Source organism: Chionomys nivalis, chromosome 3 (assembly GCF_950005125.1).
Source record: "Chionomys nivalis chromosome 3, mChiNiv1.1, whole genome shotgun sequence".
Taxonomy (NCBI): domain Eukaryota; kingdom Metazoa; phylum Chordata; class Mammalia; order Rodentia; family Cricetidae; genus Chionomys; species Chionomys nivalis.
This window is the reverse complement of record NC_080088.1, coordinates 97,734,189-97,752,864: the sequence shown is the minus strand read 5'-3', so window position 1 is coordinate 97,752,864 and position 18,676 is coordinate 97,734,189. Positions and strand designations below refer to the sequence as shown.

The window sequence follows — 18,676 nt, the reverse complement described above, 5'->3', positions numbered from 1 at the left end:
TCAAAGATTAATCACTTTCGAGCACAAGTGTGTGTGTGTGTGTGTGAAGGTCAGAGAATAATCCTTAGGCACCATTCACCTTGGCACTTTGTGTACTGGAATTACACTTAGGACTTTTTATGTGCTAGGCAAGTGCTTTGCCTCTGAGCTGTATTCCCAGTCCCACCTTGATTTTTGAGATAGGATCTCTCATAGGTGTGAACTAACCAAGTAGGCTAGGCTGGGGATCGTGTATCTACCTGTGTCAGCCTTTCTAGTGCTGGGATTACAAGTGTGTGCCATTGTGCCTGGAAACCCCACTCGCCCTCAACTGTGGGTTCTATGAATCAAACTTGAGTTCCCAGCCCAAAGTTGGGCTTTGTTGGAGAAGGGCTACATATTCCAGGCTGGCCTCGACACATTGTTAAAAGGTAGTCTTTTTTTTTTTTTTTTTTTTGGTTTTTCGAGATAGGGTTTCTCTGTGGTTTTGGAGCCTGTCCTGGAACTAGCTCTTGTAGATCAGGCTGGTCTCGAACTCACAGAGATCCGCCTTGCCTCTGCCTCCCGAGTGCTGGGATTAAAGGCGTGCGCCACCACCGCCCAGCTCATTAAAAGGTAGTCTTAAATAGTCTTTCCTTCTTAGGCCTTCTGGGACTGCAGCTCTGAAATTCCTTCCTCATGGCACATCAAGGGCAATGAGCTTTGTGTCCACCTGTGCAGGGAAAAGCATCTGTCCCAAGTAGCCTGTCCTCATTCAATAACAAAGCCGCTCGGCCAGTGTGCAGGTAATGAGTCTGAGCTGAACAAGTGAGGCTGTTCCATGGCCAAATGAAGTCAGTGGCACACATGGGTGTAGCTTGCTACTTCCTGTTTTTTAATGACTACTCAGGTAGGTGAATGGCTCAAAGAGGAACCAGGTGACATTTTCCTTATAGACATCTTTGTTTGAAAAGCTATTATGGTACATTATTTTACACATCCTCCTAATCTTGCCATACTGCTTTCCTTAATTTGTGATGAGATTGTTGGGAAAGGGTACTTAATGTAGGACAGTCAGTAAAAGTAATTTATCATTTCCCTGCTTCAGTGCGCCTGTTATCAGCGGGCTCATTTTCTGCATTCATCATGCAATCAGCCTATTATTTGCATATTAATCAGGCAGTGGACCATGAAGGAACCACATCCCCGCCAAATGCTGCACTATCTCAGGAGAAACACTCAGTAATTATCATACATCAGTGTTATGATGTGGTAATTGATTATAACATCTTCCTGAAGCCCCTGGGGAGTCCCTCTACTAACCTAGCTCCAGGCACATTGGGTGGATCTTTTTTTCCTTGCAAAAACCTAAGGACTGTTGCTGTTCTTCCGTAGTGTTATTTCTAGGGCGTAATTGATTATTATCATTTTTATATTTTATTACACTTTTATCTGTGTATGTGTGTGCACATGCCAGCATGCACACGTGGAGGACTCAGCTCTCTCATTATACTATTTGGGTCACAGGGATTGAATTCAGGTTGTCAGCTTGGTGGCCAAGTACCTTTACCCATTGAGTCACTTTATTTTCCCTGATTCTATGAAATGTTCTCATGAGACAACACAGACCTTAACTCAGGAATAAGAAGATTGGGCTGAAGGTGAACTGCCTGCATATCATGCACAGAGTACTAGGTTCTGTCCTCAGCACTTTACGAATCAGGTGAGGTGGGACATGCCTGTAATCCCAGTACAAGAGGTAAAGTTCAACCTCAGCTAAGTAGAATTGGAGGCCAGCTTGGGACACTTGATACTATTTCCAAACAAACAGTGAGAAGGTCTGTGACCAGGAGGCATCCTGGGGACTTCATGGGTCTGTGCTGCTCAGTCTTCAGGTTGTCAAGTCTGTTACCTCATCAGCACAAGAGTTTCTTACCCAATAAAATGTGCTACCATTCCAGTCTTTCCTAATTGCGAAGTTGGTACGAAGGCAGTCTGCCTGCTTTATTTAGGTGCCAAATGACAGGCTAATTTTGGCCCTTATGTAAAGCATGAACCCCACATCTGCCAATTCAGACATGGGCTATATTTAGGATCCTAGTTCCTCAGGGAAGAACAAACAATCCAAGATGAAGCCAATGATGGATACCTCTGGGTTGCCTCCTGACCTGACCTGTCCTGGAGATGGCCAGTGGCCATTTCCCGCCTCATTCGTGGGGGAATCTGAGTATGCCTTGTGGGTTAGTCACGGAGTTGGGGTTTGACTCAGATTAAGACATAGCAACCTAAGAGTGGAGCTGTTCTCAGCAAGAGGATTTAGACTGAAAGGGGTTTCTGAGAAGTATGACCCTCTACCACCTAGTCTAGGTATATCTAAACTAAACACTGGCAAACTTTCTTTCTTTCTTTCTTTTTTTTTTTTTTTGGTTTTTCGAGACAGGGTTTCTCTGTGGTTTTGGAGCCTGTCCTGGAACTAGCTCTTGTAGACCAGGCTGGCCTCGAACTCACAGAGATCCGCCTGCCTCTGCCTCCCAAGTGCTGGGATTAAAGGCATGCGCCACCACCACCCGGCCTGGCAAACTTTCTAAGTTTGAGCCCCATGTTGTTTGTCACTGAGGCCATGCTCTCCTCTCTCTTTCAAGTCTAGGTATAGTTTTACATAGGAAACTTTCCTTGACACTTAAATTTTTTTTATCAGCTTGCTTTGCTTTGGGTCTGATTTTTATTTTGCCTATGATTTGACTCAAACTTTGTTGTGTGTGTGTGTGTACATATACATAAGTGCATATGGAAGACAGAGGTTAACCTCTGGTGTCATTCCTCAGGAGCCACCTATTTTGTCTGCTGAGACAGAGTCTCTCATTAGCCTGCGTCCACCAAGTAGTGTTACTGGCGTGCATGCACGCGTCACATCACATACCTGTTTTTTGTTTGTTTGTTTCCTTTTCCCCTAACATAGGTTTGGGGACAGATTTTAGTTCTTCATGCTTGCAAGGCAAGCATTTTACTGACTGATGTTTTGAAGTCTTCCCTTGATTTTCTATGTAGCTGCAGTGGTGAACCCTTCCTTTGTCCCAGGGGACTGATCCCCTGACCTCTGGGGCTGGCTCCTATAGACACCTACCTCAGTGGCACTAAGGCCACTGGCCTCAGGATCATGTGAACTTCAGCCAGCTACCTGGTGGGTAGTGGGCAAATTCCTTTTTCTTTTGGTTCCTCTCTCTCTCTCCTTTTTTTTTTTGAGACGGGGCTTCTCTGTGTAGCACTGGCCATTCTGGAACCATGTAGACTAGGATGACCTCAGACATAGAGATGCACCTGCTTCTGACTCCCAAGTGCACACTAAAGACGTGTGCCACCAAAGCCCAGAAAATTCCCTTTTTCTTAATCTGAAATTTCCTTAAGCAGAAATCCCCACAAGGGTAGGTTCTGCTTACTAAGGACATCAAAACAGTATGTGGCCCATGGAAGAAACAATGTGTGAGCCTCATCTTATTCTCACTATCTTTCTAAAATTACCTGAGAATTTACTGCATTCAGTTTCTTATTTTATCCCTAGATTGGAACATTAGAGACCCAAGTCCTCATATGCTCCTGTGACCTACTTCTCTTTCTTGTATTGAAGGTCCAGGATACTGTAAATTCTGTTTCCCAAAGTAGGTATAGAGAAGAGGGAGGACAGGTGGCTCAGGCTGTTCCTGGGCCAGATGGGATTTTGTAAAAGTGAGGCCACACAGTGTCAGTCTTAAGAAGCTAAAGATCCTGGTGGGCTGGTCATGTTCACCCTTAATGGCAATACCTTTTCCAGACTCCTTTGTCTAACTCTGCGTGCTGACTGCCGGCTATAACTGTTCTTTTGAATCTCAAGAGGTTGCAGTGGTGATTGAAGAAAGGCATTCTTTCATTTACTTGTGCTCAGATGGAGTCTAGGGACTCTTGTATGCTACGTAAGTACTCTATCGCTGAGCTGAGATACACATCCCACCAGGAAAGCCAACATTTAAATAGCATTTGCTTCCATGCTCTAAAAGCGTTATACCTAAAGCCATTCAGGTCTCCTCATAGTCTAGGAGGTAGGGCTGAAGAAGCAGGACAGGAAGGTTGAGTTGCTTTGCCCCAAGTCACACAGGTACTAAGAGGCAGAGGAAGGATGAGTCAGCACTGGCTAGAAGCTGACCACAGCGTCCGGCTTGCTCTCCACTAGGCTAAGGGATGCCACTGTTTAGAAACCTCTTTCAAGGGCTGGGGGTGTGACTCAGGGGTAGAACACCTGCCTAGAATCCCCCAATGAGGGGCTGGGGTGTGACTCAGGGGTAGAGCCCCTGCCTAGAATCTCCCAGTGAGGGGCTGAGGTATGTCTTCGTCCCAAATACAACACACATACAAATACGGAAACCTGCAAGAAACAGCAAGAGTGTTCTACAGGAAAAGAGGACAACATGCTTTCACCATGTACTTTCCTCCTGCTGTTTATAAGGCTTCTAAACTAGTTGCTTCTCATGTGTTCACGTTTGTTCCCTACCTGAAACATTTTGTTGTCTGATTCCATATCTTTTCATGGCAAAGTTGCAGCTCCAGGGACCTCCTGATGTGTCATACAATAGCCCAAATCCAGAAATTCCCCCTTTGGCCTCAGAATGGAAAGTCCTTATAATATGCTACATCTAATAAAATAAAAATGACTCAAGGCAGGCTGCCAACAAGAAGGAGAGAATTGAATGGGCTACCATCTTGATGGAACCATAGGCTAACATTTCAGGCAGTAAGGCAGTGGCCATGTGTGGAATCTTTTCAGATCATTCATGGAACTTCAGATCTTTTTATTTGTGGGTGGGTATATCATATGTATGCCCATATGTATGGGGTGCACATGCATGTGCACAGCCACAGGACAACCATGGGTGCTGCTCCTCACCTGTTTTATTTCTGTTTTGAGACAGAATCCCTCACTGACCTGGAACTCAGAGAGTCTCCTGTCTCTGCCCACCAAGCACTGGGATTTACAAGCTTGCACCACCAAACCTAGATTTTTCAAGTGGGTTTTGGGGAGTGCACTCTGATCCTTGTGTTTGCATGGAAAGCTCTTTACTGACTGAACTATCTCACGGGGCCCTGAGTTTTTCTTTTCTGTTTGATATGCTATGTATAAGTGGTTATACACAAATACAATTACATGAATGCAGCCAGAAGCATTCTGTCTGGATAAAACCAGTTGCTCTCATGACATTCTTGGAGCAAAGAGAAGGAAAATGTAATTTGAATCTAGTGCATCCATGAGGAATTCTGTCTCCTCTATTCAGTTCCACAAACTTTTCTGAGGCTGCCACCAACCCTCTCTGCACTTTTTCAAGTCAGCCAAGTGCCAAGAAGTGGCTGCTTAGTCAAAGACAGACTGCAGCAGAATCCTGCTGTTTGGGTCTGAGAGAAGAAGCTCCTTGAACAGGACTTCCCAGCAGCTCAAGCAAGTGTCAGGATGCACACCCTGAAGGATACGGGCTACCATGCTATGAGGAATATCCACAGACCTCACCTACATAGTTGTGGATATCTTAGCTGCCCTAGCCACCTGTAGCAGCTGTCCCCTCTAAAGGACAGCTGACACTCTGTTGATGGACAATGGCGCCATGGAGTTGCATGACTCTTCATGGACAGACATGACTTGGAAGCCACTCTTCCTGACCACCCAGAGTGCTAGGAAAAAATTGAGCATTTTGTGCTTAATCTATGGAAAATGGGCTGTCATTTCATTTGTACACTTTGACAAGATCTGCCAGAAGCCAGTGTAAAAAAAGCAGGCAGAACACCTTGTTAGCTATAGTCATGAAAGGCTCCCGTATCAACAAGTTCCCAAGCTGAGGGCACAGACAGCTCTTGTACGAGCCCTCCAGCATGCCACAATTTCTGTCACCATGGGAGGGCCTCTTCCTTTCCTTCAGAGCTACCTCTCATCTCCTTCTGTAGGGGATGAAAGATGAACCAGCCCAAGCATCTGCAGAAGTTAGTTTTAAGAAGTAAAAAGGAAATATTACACAAGGTTAGCAGATACTCTCTAGTGTGTGTGCTCCCTTAACCCTGAGAATGCATGTGAAAAAGCTAAGTGCCTTGGTGCACATTGTAATTCTAGCTCTGAGAAGGTGGGGCTCTCTGGCCAACTACACTAGCCCAGCTGATGAGCCCCAGATTCCAGGGAGAGACCCTGTCTGAAAAAACAAGGTTGACAACTCATATGGAATGACATATAAAGTTGACCTCAGGCCTGGGCACCTCATTCTCCCCCCCACCCCCACACACAGAGGTAACTATGGAGCAACACTGGTAATTGAAAATGACATTGAATTTCCTTTGTGCCTCAAGGTTCAGATTATCAGAGGACACAAAGGGTCACATCCACTAAGACAGTTGGAACTTGGGCCTCTCCTCACCAGAGAGATTAGTGTATGAGAATTCCTGACCCTGACTAACTCCTCAATGCTTTATGTCGTACTGGGGATGGAACCCAGGGCTACATGCATGCTAGGTAGGAATTCTACCAACTGAGTCACGTCTGCAGCTCCCAGGTTGGAGTTCTTTGGCAAGGAGAAGGGTCCCTAACCAGCACTTTGTCCTTTGCCAAGGAGGGCTTTGACAACCAAGCACAGAGCCTTCTGTTTAGGCCCTTGATCTCTGCAATGACCTGGGAAACCTCACCGAAGGTACAACTGACCAAGTAGATAGAAGGCAGGTCCTTCCATGTTCCTATACCCTGGGGAGAGAAGTGAGCCCCACCACTGTCCAGGAACTGACCAGGCCATGCTGTGCACCTCCAGGTACAGCTGTCAGGGATCTGTGAGGGGCAGAGTTATCTTTCTCAGTTGATATATTTTTGAAATGGGTTCCATAGTAGCTATGGCAAAAGAGGTAATCAGAATTTTATGAAGTTCTCCAAACCAGAGAGTTCTTTTGGAGGAAACAATGGTAAAAGCTGTCAAAGATTCTAGAATTTTCTAGAGTCATTTATCACAACGATTTACCGATACTATCATTACAAAATAATTCCAGTTTTGGGGGATGGAGATGTACCTCAGTTGACAGAGTATTTGCCTAGCGTGCTGAAAGTCCTGGGTTTAATCCCCAGCAATGCATAAACTGGGTGTGGTGGTGTATAACTGTAATGTAAACACTCAAGAGGTGAGGAAAGAAGGAGCAGAAATTCAAGGTCATCTTTTGCTACATAGTGAGTTTGAGGCTAGCTGGGGTTATATGAAACCCTGTCTTGGAGGGGGAAAAAAGGAGTGGGGTCAATAAGATGGCTCAGTTGGTAAAAATGCTTGCCACTAAACTTGGTGACCCGAGTTCAATCCCTGGAACCCACAGTGTGGCAAGAAACAATTTCCACAAGTTGTCCTCTGATTTTGACATACATGCTGTCACACACACCCATTAAAAACAAAACAAACCCCTTTGAGATATACGGAAATAGTTTTGGTCAGGATTCTAAGAGATATGGTGCTGAGGGGCATTTAGTCTTGTATTTAGGAGTGAAGGGCTTTCATCAATAAAGCATCAGCTCCGCCACAACAAGCTTCGTTTAGCCTGGAATGAGCAGTAGTTAAAGGAAAGTTGACTTCTCACTGGAGTAGGAGGCCAGGCCTACAAATACCCACAAATACCCACAAATACATACAAATACCCACAGAAGTGCAGCACAACCAAGTTAGCCACGTTCCCTCCTAAATTCTGAGTGTGAGTTGGAGAGAAAGAGTGCTGGTAATTTTCCCAATGCATCTGGTCCATTATGGACCAAACAAAAACCACAATCCCTAAAACCCATAAAACCTTCAAGGGAGAGCTTTGAGGCCACTGCAGCACCCTGATTCTGTGTATGTGTGTGGGGGAGGGAGAATGTGTTTGGGATCTTGCAGCAGCAGCAGCAGCAGCAGCAGCAGCAGCAGCAGCAGCAGCAGCAGCAGCAGCAGCAGCAGCAGCAGCTATTGCTAAAGCTGTCCAGCTGTTCCCCTCTATGCACATGTGTCCTCCCTTCTGGCAAGCTGACAGGCTTTGCGCTCATTCCTCACTTAGCTTTGTTTGTGTTTTCAATGAATCAATGGGATACGGAGACTAATCAACATGTTTAGAAAAATAGAGAAAAAAGAAACGGCTCACACTGCCGGCTGTTCCTCGGAGCTGGGAAAGAAAGCTGGACTGACTGTGGGCTCATTGTAAAAAGGCAGTGATGAGAGCCTGGGAACAATGGCTGTGGTCAGGGCATGCATGCATCTGGTTACTGTGGCCAGGAACCTCAGGGAATAGATAACAGCTCTATCAGATGCCTTTGAGACCTTCCCAGTTTTTGGAATCAGTAGAAAGTAGCCTGAGCTTCATGGTCTGTAACTGCTGCCATCCCTACTTGCTCCCATCCTTTACTTTCAATCTTGGCCCCTTCTGAACCCTCACTGAGTGTCCACTGAATCTCACCCTAGCTGCTGCTGGAGTTACTCGTCCTTGGCTTCTCTATTCTGGTGCTCCAGATGGAAGAGATATCCCCTCCCATGACTCCTGGGTCAGTGATGGCTGTGCCTTGTCCCTCCTGCTAGACTGAGATCCCCTGACTGTGAAACTTGCCTCCAATAGACCCCAGCATCAAACACAGAGCTTCATACTTATAAAACAATGAAGAGATCCAGTAAAGGCATGGATTTTATTGGTCTCACTCCTTAGCTGCCAATTCTACTACTGTCCTCAGAAAGCAAGTTCAGGAAAGCAGGACACCGCATACTCTTTTTACTGCCATGCCAAGTCTATGAATAATTGCCACAACCTAGAGATAGCCTCAATGCAGTACAAACTTTGCTATAACCATACCATAGGAATACTACTCAGGCAGGAGAAGAAATTACTGCTGCACATCAGGTCAGTGGATCTCCAGGACACTTTGTCTAGTAGAAGCTAATTCTTAACAGTCATGTCTTGCATGATTCTATTTACACAATGGCCTCAGATGACAGCATGGCGGAGAGGGAGAGACAGCTGTTTGCTAAGGTTAGAAAAGGGACACTTACTCTCAGATCACAGATTTCCAGAGCAGAGGCGCTAGCAAATAAACATGAGTGGCTAGTTACCTGAGCTTACACAGCCCTGCTGGAGGGGGTCCTGCAGAGATGTCACTGAGTGGAGGACTGTGGAAAAAAAAGGTACTGTTACATAGGAAACAGGGCTTGGAGCTTCCCAACTGCACAAAAGGTACTAGGAGGTTCAGCAGGAGTTCGGAGGGAGGGAGGCTTCTTATTGTCAAGCTGAGGACCAGGATGCTGGATTGGGATGAGGGTTGCTCAAGTCTATAAAGTGCCAGAAGTCTCACTTTAAGGTAGCAGAAGCCACTGCCTGTGACACTTTCACTTCTGAAGTTACCCTGGCTAGATTTCCTTCTCAGTTCCCCAGTGAAGGTACTTGACTTTTACCTATATTTACATATAAACAGCATTTTCTTAATTGGTAACTAATTTTCTGCTGCTTATAAAATTAGCTGGGCTTAGTTTCTTTATTCCTGAAACCTAAAGATGGAGACAGTATGGGTACACATTTGTCTTTCCATCATTTGGGAAATTGAGGCAGGAGGATCATGGGCTTAAGGTCTGCTTTGGCTACACAGTGAGTCTAAGGCTAGTCTGGGCTACATAATAAGTTTGAGGTCAGTCTTAAAAATATAAACAGACCCTATCTCACCACTCCCCATACCCCCTCAAAAACTACAAAAAACAAAACAAAAACAAAAAAGAAAGAAATAAAAAAAAACAACAAATCCAAACCAAATCAAAACAAAGCCCATGGATGGAGGATGTCCTTGTCAGGTTCTTGCAAAGGGTGGTTGACTCTTCTCACCTGGCCCTTGTTGCTGCCCTTGCACAGGCAGAACACCCTGGCCTAGCTCTCCATTCAGCCAGAGCTGCATCCGGATGAAGGGTTCTCGGCCTTTCTGGGTCAGTTTGCTCCATGGCTTTGGCCTTGAGAGCATGTCGCTGACACTGCCCTGGGACAGGCCCAGTACCTGAAGAAGCAAACAAAGAAAGACAATTGTCAGCTTCCAGAAATCAGCATGATGCTGCAAGGTGCCTTAGAGACATACATGTGGCCCTGTAAGGGCTGGGGAGATGAAGCCACAAACAAAGTGCACTGGTGGACTCCTGAGCACAAAATCACAGCCCAGTGCATGGCGACAATTTGCAGGGGTCAGTTTTAGCAGATTAATGGTAGGATACAGTCTTGGGACAGGGCAGGGGTTCTGGGCAAAAGAAATGATTATAAGCACAACCTCTATTGGGAATATGGCTCAGCAGCAAGGCATCTGCCTTGAATCTCCTATTGAGAGGCTGAGGGTGTGACCTAAAATCTGCCAGTGATGGGCTTGGAATGTGTCTAATCCATGCAAGGCCTGGTTTTCAACCCCAGCATGATCAAAAACAAAAAAGAGAAAGGGTAGTTACAGCTCTTACTAGAAAAGGGTGTGAAAGGAAGGGGTCAGCTTTCTCCAGGGTCTGAACCCTGCAGAGGCTGCAAAGTTGTGTTCTTGAAAACTGAGGAGCAGACACTGCAGAGCATTTTGCCCTTTGCCTGGTGTTAATCAGGACAGGCTGGGATACTGGAATAAGAGCCCACTGGAATTGGGAAATACTCCTGTGCTCCTGTATTGACACAGTGCCAAAAAAGCATTTATAAAAGGTCATTTCTCTGATTGTACCCTGCTTACAGGTTGACCAGAGGAGAGCTGGTGGGGCAGGGAGCCAGTGTGGGAGCAACACTGAGCAGTAGACGACCGACAACTTGCATGCACGCACTCAGGCTGCTGCCTATCACATATGGCCATACATATGTATGGGCACAAACACCCCCCAGGGCACAGATGTAGCCCAAAGATATTTAGGGGCCTCATCCCATCACTTTGCAAAGTTTTCCAGTTCCAGAATAAGCAGCACTCATGGGCCAAACAAATTCAATGTTATTAAGTCTGCTAAATTTAAGGTGGGAGCACAAAATGCCTATTTAAATGTTCACAAATTTTATTTTTACAATGCTGCACTCAAGATTCTCCAGGGACTTTTAATTCACATCCTCATGTCTATATACCTCCATTACTTATTGCAAAGTTGGGACAAGGAAGCCATAAACAGACTATAGAGTTCAAGGTCAACATAGAGATGAGACAGAGAAGGACTGGGTGGGGAGGGATGGGTGTCCAAAAGGGTTGGGAGGGCCACTGCTGATCTACTTCCTGTGTCATCTCCGGAAGGGAGGACTTCTCTTTATATTCAGCAGCTCATGGTTTACTCTCTAATGATATAGGTTATTATATTTATTTTAGATTTTACAGACATGGTAAATCCTGTTATCCTGAATCTACCACAAGATAGGTCTAGAAGCTCATCCATAAGTGATTACACTTTCATGAGGCAGGAAGAGATGGTGTGTGACGCTCTGAGTGGTTCTGTAGGCCCTCGTAGTGCAGAGAAAGGAACAACTAGGAGGTGAGCAGTTGCACACATCTGTAATTATGGCATGTGGGAGGTACAGGTAGGAGGATTCCTGCTAGGGTGAAGCCAGCCTGGGCTATACAATGAGTTCTAGGTAGGCAGGACTACATAGGGAGACACTATCTCAAAAAATAACATAAACTAAAAATAAGCCCCTCTCAAAACAACAATGAAGCGCAACAAACCAACACAAGAAAGAAAAATCCAACAAAACAGCCAAGGAACAATTATGTTCTGTGCAGCTTTTTACTTTCACATGTGTTTTGGTTCTCAGAAGGCTGGTCATCCCTGTATGATATGATCCTATTAGACCTTTTAGGGCCAGAATGGCTTGCAGAGGTATCTCTACACTGCATGTGGCCTCAGAGGCAGGGCAGGTACAGGGTCACCTGTCAGCTTGCTGCATGCAGACATAATGGACCATGCTTCTTCATCTGCTGCATGTCCATTTACCAGTTACTAAGCAGGACAGCTGGGATACACAGGTTGGCACAAAGTGGGCGGCCTCTAGAATTCTGGGAGTCCGTGACATCTAATACTCCTATGATGGCCATGCCGTGCAGGGCGGACACTTGGTCCTCAGGCCCAAATAGAGATAGAAAGCCATGCTCTTCCCTAACAGTGAAGGCCCTTACCTTCTCCCCGAAGATCCTCTGGCAAATGCCATTCTTGGCCAGCTTCTCTTTGACTTGCCGGGTGAGCTCAATGGTGTCCACTTCCTGATACATGTAGACCTCGTACTGCTCAGGAGTCAGTGGGGGTACTGAGGGTTTTGCTGGCTTTGCCATGGGAACGATTGGGGAGGAGGGCAGAGGACTATTCTGGGGTGTCTCGCTGCGGCTGGCTCCAGTGAGGCTCAGCTCTGAGCTCTGGGAGTATGGCGACTCAGCATTGGGCCACTCTTTCCAGTACTCTGCTGATGATGAGGGTCCCTGAAGCTGGCTGCGCTCAGCCCGAGGTTGGCTACTGACTACCTTTTCTTTCCCACTTGCAGCTGCTTCATCAGCCTTGGTCTCTTCGGAAGAGGTGAGATTTCTTCTTTCAGGCTGTACAGGGCTCCACCAAGGATCCTTCCAGGTGCTGCCACGGACCAGCTCACTCTTCACCTGTCGCAGTACCCCCTGGGCAGCATCAGTTGATCCTGGAGGGTCTAGCCCAGGTGCATCCTGAGCCTCTTTTTTGAGGGCTGGCGCATTGGGCAAGGTCGAGGTACTGGCCTCAGGTGCTGCAGGGGTTTTCTTCAGGGGAATGGCAAGAGGAGAATAAGTGGACACAGTAGACATGGGTGAGGCAGACAAGAGCTTGGGAGTGAGGATGGCGAGGTCAGGCTGCGACGGTGGTGCTGGCTTTAAGGCAGGGTCAAGGGCCGCCTGCTGGGCCTCCATTTCCCGGCGGGCCTGCTGTAGGATGGAGCGGATGGCATCATCAGAATTCCCACTGCTGGATGAGGAAGATGGCTGGACTGGCTCAGCTGTAAGAATACACACAGGGTGAAGTTGTGGTAGGATGGTTCCTGGCAGCTGTGGGCTTCATCCCACCTACTGGTCTAGTGCAGTCACTGTGCTACTTCTCTGATGCCTCATCATCAATGAAACATGGAAATATCTGTACACATTGTTTGAGAGGGGAACACAGAGGACATACCTGCTCAATGGCCTAACTGCCTTTGTGACATAGCAGCTGGCTTTTCAACCATGGAGGATGACCAATGGGGACTCACTTCTACCCTGGCTTTCTTTTTACATTAAAAAAAAAGTTTATTTATTTTATGTGTATGTATGTGGGTGCACATATATGTGGTACATGATAGATAAACATGATAGTTTGTCAGAGGATAAACTGCATGAGTCAGTTCTCTTCTACCATGTGGGTGCCAGGGAGCAAACTCAGGCTGTCAGTCTTGGCGGCAAGGGCCTTCACTTGCTAAGCCATCTTGCTGTTACCTCTTTCTTCTGTGTGTGTGTGTGTGTGTGTGTGTGTGTGGTGAACATAATAAAGAGCTCCTGTGGAGATTAGAAGACAGACAACCTTGGGTGTTGGTCCTTGTCTTTCCAACTTGTTTGAGATGGTGTCTCTGTTGCTGCATTAATTAGGTTGTTTGGCCTGTGAGATTCCAGGGATTCTCCTGTTCCCACCCAGATCCCCAAGCGGGGAGGGTAGGGTTACAGATGCTTCTGCCACTCTGGTTGTTATTGGTGGTTCTGGGGATCCAAACTCAGGTCTTCAAACTGTTTTTGCTAAGTGGCCCATCACCCTAATCCACTCTGGCTTTCTTTTCTGGAGGATTTTATTTATTTTTTTATTTTTTATTTTTTTGGTTTTTCGAGACAGGGTTTCTCTGTGGTTTTGGAGCCTGTCCTGGAACTAGCTCTTGTAGACCAGGCTGGTCTCGAACTCACAGAGATCCGCCTGCCCCTGCCTCCCGAGTGCTGGGATTAAAGGCGTGCGCCACCACTGCCCGGCCTTCTGGAGGATTTTAAATACTAACTTTCATGAACCACATACCTACACCTCTCTTGGTTTTGCCAAACTCATGAAGCATGATTTCTGTTAATGTCTACTGGAAGTCAGAGTCTCTGATGAATCAATGACAGTCTCTTATAATGAGCACTGGGGTATGGCTAGTTAGCAGTGGGGAGGTGATATTAAAAGTAGAGCTGGGCATGGTGGCACATACCTATAAACGTAGCACTCAAGAAGAGGCAGAGGAGCCGGGCAGTGGTGGCGCACGCCTTTAATCCCAGCACTCGGGAGGCAGAGGCAGGCGGATCTCTGTGAGTTTGAGACCAGCCTGGTCTACAAGAGCTAGTTCCAGGACAGGTTCCAAAGCCACAGAGAAACCCTGTCTCAAAAAACAAAAAACAACAACAAAAAAAAAAAGCTCCCCCCAAAAAAGGAAACACAAATCTAGATCGTACTTCCCTCTGCATATGCCTAATGTATGAAGATATAAACTCAGTATCGATTTAAAAGGAAAAGAAAAGATAAGGAATATAATTAACTATTGACTAGAACACTTGTGATACAGGTCTGAAGACAGCGTGAAGAAATAGAAGCCCTACCAGTTTTCTGCACTTGGAGTTCCCTCTTGGCTTGTTCCAGGATAGACTTGATTGCTTCATCAGAACCAGTCTCAGATGCTCGGATCCGGGTAGTGATGTTACCTGCAGGGAGAAGTCACAGTGATGACATTGAAGCCAGCTCTCAAATGGAAAATAAGCACTGCACCAATGTACCAAGGCATTCTGACCCAGGGCCCCAGGTGAGGCATGGTCTCCTACTCATCCCTAATTGCTACAAGTGTGATCTTGTGGCATGGATGTGGGACCTGCCTGGCAAGAGGTTTCCTGCTGAACCTGTCTCAAGGTCAGTGTCACTCTATTGGCAGAATAGGCTTTCTTAACATGTGAGCTAGATCTGCCCAGGGGTTAGTATCATTTAGAACACCATAGGGAAAGAAGGTAAATTCAAAGGCAATGTTTTTTCATAAGCTTTCATTAAAAAGCTTTGGCTTGGAACTACATTCAGGCTCTGTACATTTATTTTTCCTAAACATAAACATGGGAGGAAGGCAAAAGGCAAATGATGAGCCTGAACTCCCTAGTGTGTGTGTGTGTGTGCACGCTCGTGTTACTGGGGATTGAATTTAGAGCCTTAGGCATGGCTAGGTAATTACTCTGTTGCTGAGCCATGCCATAGCCCTTCACTGGGAGATTCTAGGTAGGCACTTTAATCACTAAGGCATGTCCCCAGCCCCTCACTAGGGGACTCTAGGCAAGTGCTCTACAATTAAATCATGCCTCCAGCCCCTCACTAGGGATTATAGGCAGGTGCTCTACCCATTGAGCAATGTCCCTGGCCTTTCACTAGGAGATTTTAGATAAATGTTCTACCATTGAGACTGAGCTACATCCCTAGCCCTTGGGTGAGACCAATCCTGGTTCACTCACTGGGATGTGACAGGTGAAGAGAAATGAGGGTGAACATCAACTTTTCTAGATTTATAACGACATACTGTGTTTTCAAAATGTATCAACAAGGAGAAAAACCTGTTGAGATCCCTAAGGACACAAATGCATTCTTCTGGTCACATGGTGGTACTCAGCATAGTAGATAAGTGTGCAGATGCCCTGAAGGTACAAGGACTCATAGGTTGGGCCCAGACTTTTGTGGACGCTATCCAGACATTGTAATTGTTCACTACCTTTCTCAGTAGACATGTCACATTAAGCAATTTAATAATGAAGAGGACACTTTGGGAAGGAGCCACTTAAAGGAGTATGGTGAAGACTGGCTCACCAATGCCTGTGGAAGAACCAGCTTTGTTTGGAATCTGAACACATTATGGGATTTCTGACACATGTCAGCATTAAAAATTTGAGGAAGCAGCAATATCTGGTTTGACATGGTCACCTGATTTTCTTAGAGCACAATTGTGTCACTTGCTCCTGAGTAAACATGCATGGTGTCCCTGAAATGAAACCGAAGATTGATGCTGAGGGGACTGACCTTGGGTATGGCTTGTCTAGCTTTGGCAGCTCAACAGGAAAGGGGCTGGGCGCCTCTGAACCCGTGCTTTGTTTTATACTTACTAGCTGTTTTTCCATCAGGTTCCAGGCCAGAATTACAATGCATAGTTTTAACCCAAATACACAGCTAAGGACATGCTGCTTCCTAGTTACTGACTGCAAAGAGAAACACCTGCCTGAGACATACCTTCAGACCCATTTCTTCGTTTCGGTACTTCCTGAAAGAGTCTGTTCAGGCTCTGGCCTGGATTCTCTGTTGAAAAACAAGTGTGGTAAGAACAAAACAATCAGGGGGATGGTGGCGTTGACGACATGGTCTGTGTGACATGAGAGCTGAGCCACCTGCCTCTAAAGAAAGGGCTCAAGGCTTCCTGCACAACATGAATGCTCCTAGAACTTTCTTACAGGCATTGGGTCTACTGTAAGAAGAGAGGTGACAGTAATCACCACTAGGAAGGGCAAAGGGAGGGAAAGGTGCTTGCCTGCCAGTCAACGATAGTGCTCACATTAATCATCCAAAGACATCCAATTTCAGTTTAACATTACCAAAAAAAAAAAAAACAAAAAAAAACCAAAAAAAAACAAAAAAAAAACACTGCATTGCATTCTTGGTGTAAACTCGCACTGTTTGTTCATTATCTCCTTTCTGAGTTTTAGTCTAAATTTCAGGGTATTTCAAATGTGACTGAAAACATCGTCTCTCAATGTCACTGCTGACTCTGCTCCCACACTGTGGGAGAGTCTCACTTTCTAGCATTTTATGAAGGGTGTGGCAGGAAGGGGAACTGAATGAAACTTTCGTGTCATTTATTGAAGGTAGGCATGTTTTGTTTGTGGTACTGAAAAAAAAATCACTAATTGGACATAAATGATGCAAGACGTTCATGGGACCTGTTCTAAGGTGAAGGAGGCAGAGGGCAGCTTTAACAGGCTTGTCCCACAGAGTCAGTGCCTTGTGAGGATTATAGCTGTTTGTTCTATTGGGATAGAGTTGGATGGCACCTGAGGAGCTGCTCCTGGAGTGATGCCAGCACCTGATGCCAAGTGGACCCAGGGATGCTAAACCTGTCAGATGACATGCATGACCTAACTTTCTCTAATTAAACACAGAGCAGTGAAATATGGAATTTAGTGAGGCAAGGTACTGACTACACTCTCCAAGGTCAGAGTTCCTGAATATGGTTTCTAGCTCCTGCTGACTGACCCTTGAACGCTAGATAGGGTAGTACTGAAGAGCACTTTACCTGATGTGATGTACAAATGTTCTAACACACACACACACACACACACACACACACACACAGAGAGAGAGAGAGAGAGAGAGAGAGGGAGAGAGGGAGAGAGGGAGAGAGAGAGAGAGAGAGAGAGAGAGAGAGAGAGAGAGAGAGAGAGAGAGCGCACTGAGCACTGTACCAGGCACACATGGACATGTCTCACCTCTCTGTCTGCCTTGGATGCTACGAAGTGCCAAGATGTTCTGTTCATCAGACAAGAACTGCTTCATTTTGTGGAATGGCTCCTTGCCACGGACAGTCAGCTTATTCCAGGGCTTTGGCCGGGCCAGAATCTCACTCACAGACCCTTGAGATAGTCCTAAGACGTAATGTCCAAAAATGCGCTGTCCAATGTTGTGCTTGATCAGCTGTTCTTTGACCTGCCGTGCGATTTCTGCTGTATCAATTTCCTCACCCTCTGAGACGCTCCCAGCACTTTCTGATTGGCTGGGAGATGGGGCCATGCCATTTACATCTGGACTTTGTTGTAATGGACTTGGGGAAGATATGGAGTTTGTGCTGTAAGGACCTGTTGAAAAAATCGTGCTTGTGCTTCCGGCTTCCTGCATGGCCTTGGAGTAGAAGGACTGCATTAGCTGTCGCTGGAGAATAGAGTTTAGTGCAAACTTTCCTGTAGAAGCCAGGGGTAGGCTGGGGTTGGCCAGGTTTGAGCTGAAAAAGTCTTGACTTAACCCCGCTGGTGAGAAGTGGTGTGTACCGTTAGTATTGGAAACCTGTTCCCCCGTGTTGCGGGGCAACTGAGGAGGAGGGGAGGCCGGCAAGGGTCCCGGGCGCCGACTCTCAGGCTGGTCTCTCCCTTTTCTCCTGGCTGACCCTACAAGGAAGGGCAAACAGAATGCATTATGGGGGATTCAAAAGGGAAAAAAAACCAAGACCAGAATGCAAAGTGTGCCCCACAAAAAAAGTGCAGATTTTTCTTTTCAATTTTTTTTTTAAACAAGGGCCAAAGTGGTGTGTTGGTTTATTTTTCAATTGAATTTGTGAATCAGCCAAATGAGGCCCCCAAAACAAGCCACATGCATTCGTGTTTGCACCTTTCTTGTACGTTGCAGCCGGGAGAATCCCCTTGACAAAGGTTCTAGTAAGACACATAGGAAAGAGGTGACAGGTCTTGGGGCTTCTAGCACCGCAGTTACCACCAAAGGCTCTGCCTGAGGACCAGCAAACACTGACACTTGGGGACCCATGGGATCGCTCACACCACATGCTCTGAGGCAGATGCACCCATTGATTCCCCTTGATCGAAGTCGCACACATTTTAAGAACTGCAATGCCACTGGAGTCCAGATAACAGTTACACACTTTGACCAGCTGCTAAATCCAAAAGCAGCCAGTGACTCTGCCATTTTAGGATGAGCAAAGGAGAGTCTGAGGATGGGGGAGGGACTGT

The 18,676-nt window shown here is 46.3% G+C and overlaps 1 protein-coding gene across 6 annotated transcripts in view; it reads right to left on the bottom strand.

Moving 5' to 3' along the window:
• Cux1 (cut like homeobox 1) overlaps positions 1–18,676 on the bottom strand; it is a 331,836-nt gene that overhangs the window by 52,838 nt on the left and 260,322 nt on the right. For 2 of the 6 annotated variants that reach the window (XM_057765876.1, XM_057765877.1), the window contains exons 15-20: positions 17,429–18,100; positions 16,179–16,244; positions 14,525–14,626; positions 12,098–12,933; positions 9,817–9,982; positions 9,057–9,113 (exon numbers count right to left, since the gene is read on the bottom strand). The exons of 2 other annotated variants lie outside the window; for them this stretch is intronic. In XM_057765876.1, coding sequence (XP_057621859.1) covers positions 9,057–9,113; positions 9,817–9,982; positions 12,098–12,933; positions 14,525–14,626; positions 16,179–16,244; positions 17,429–18,100 — 1,899 coding nt within the window. The remainder of the gene's footprint in view (positions 1–9,056; positions 9,114–9,816; positions 9,983–12,097; positions 12,934–14,524; positions 14,627–16,178; positions 16,245–17,428; positions 18,101–18,676) is intronic. 2 more of the 6 variants (XM_057765878.1, XM_057765880.1) reach the window with 1 other exon arrangement.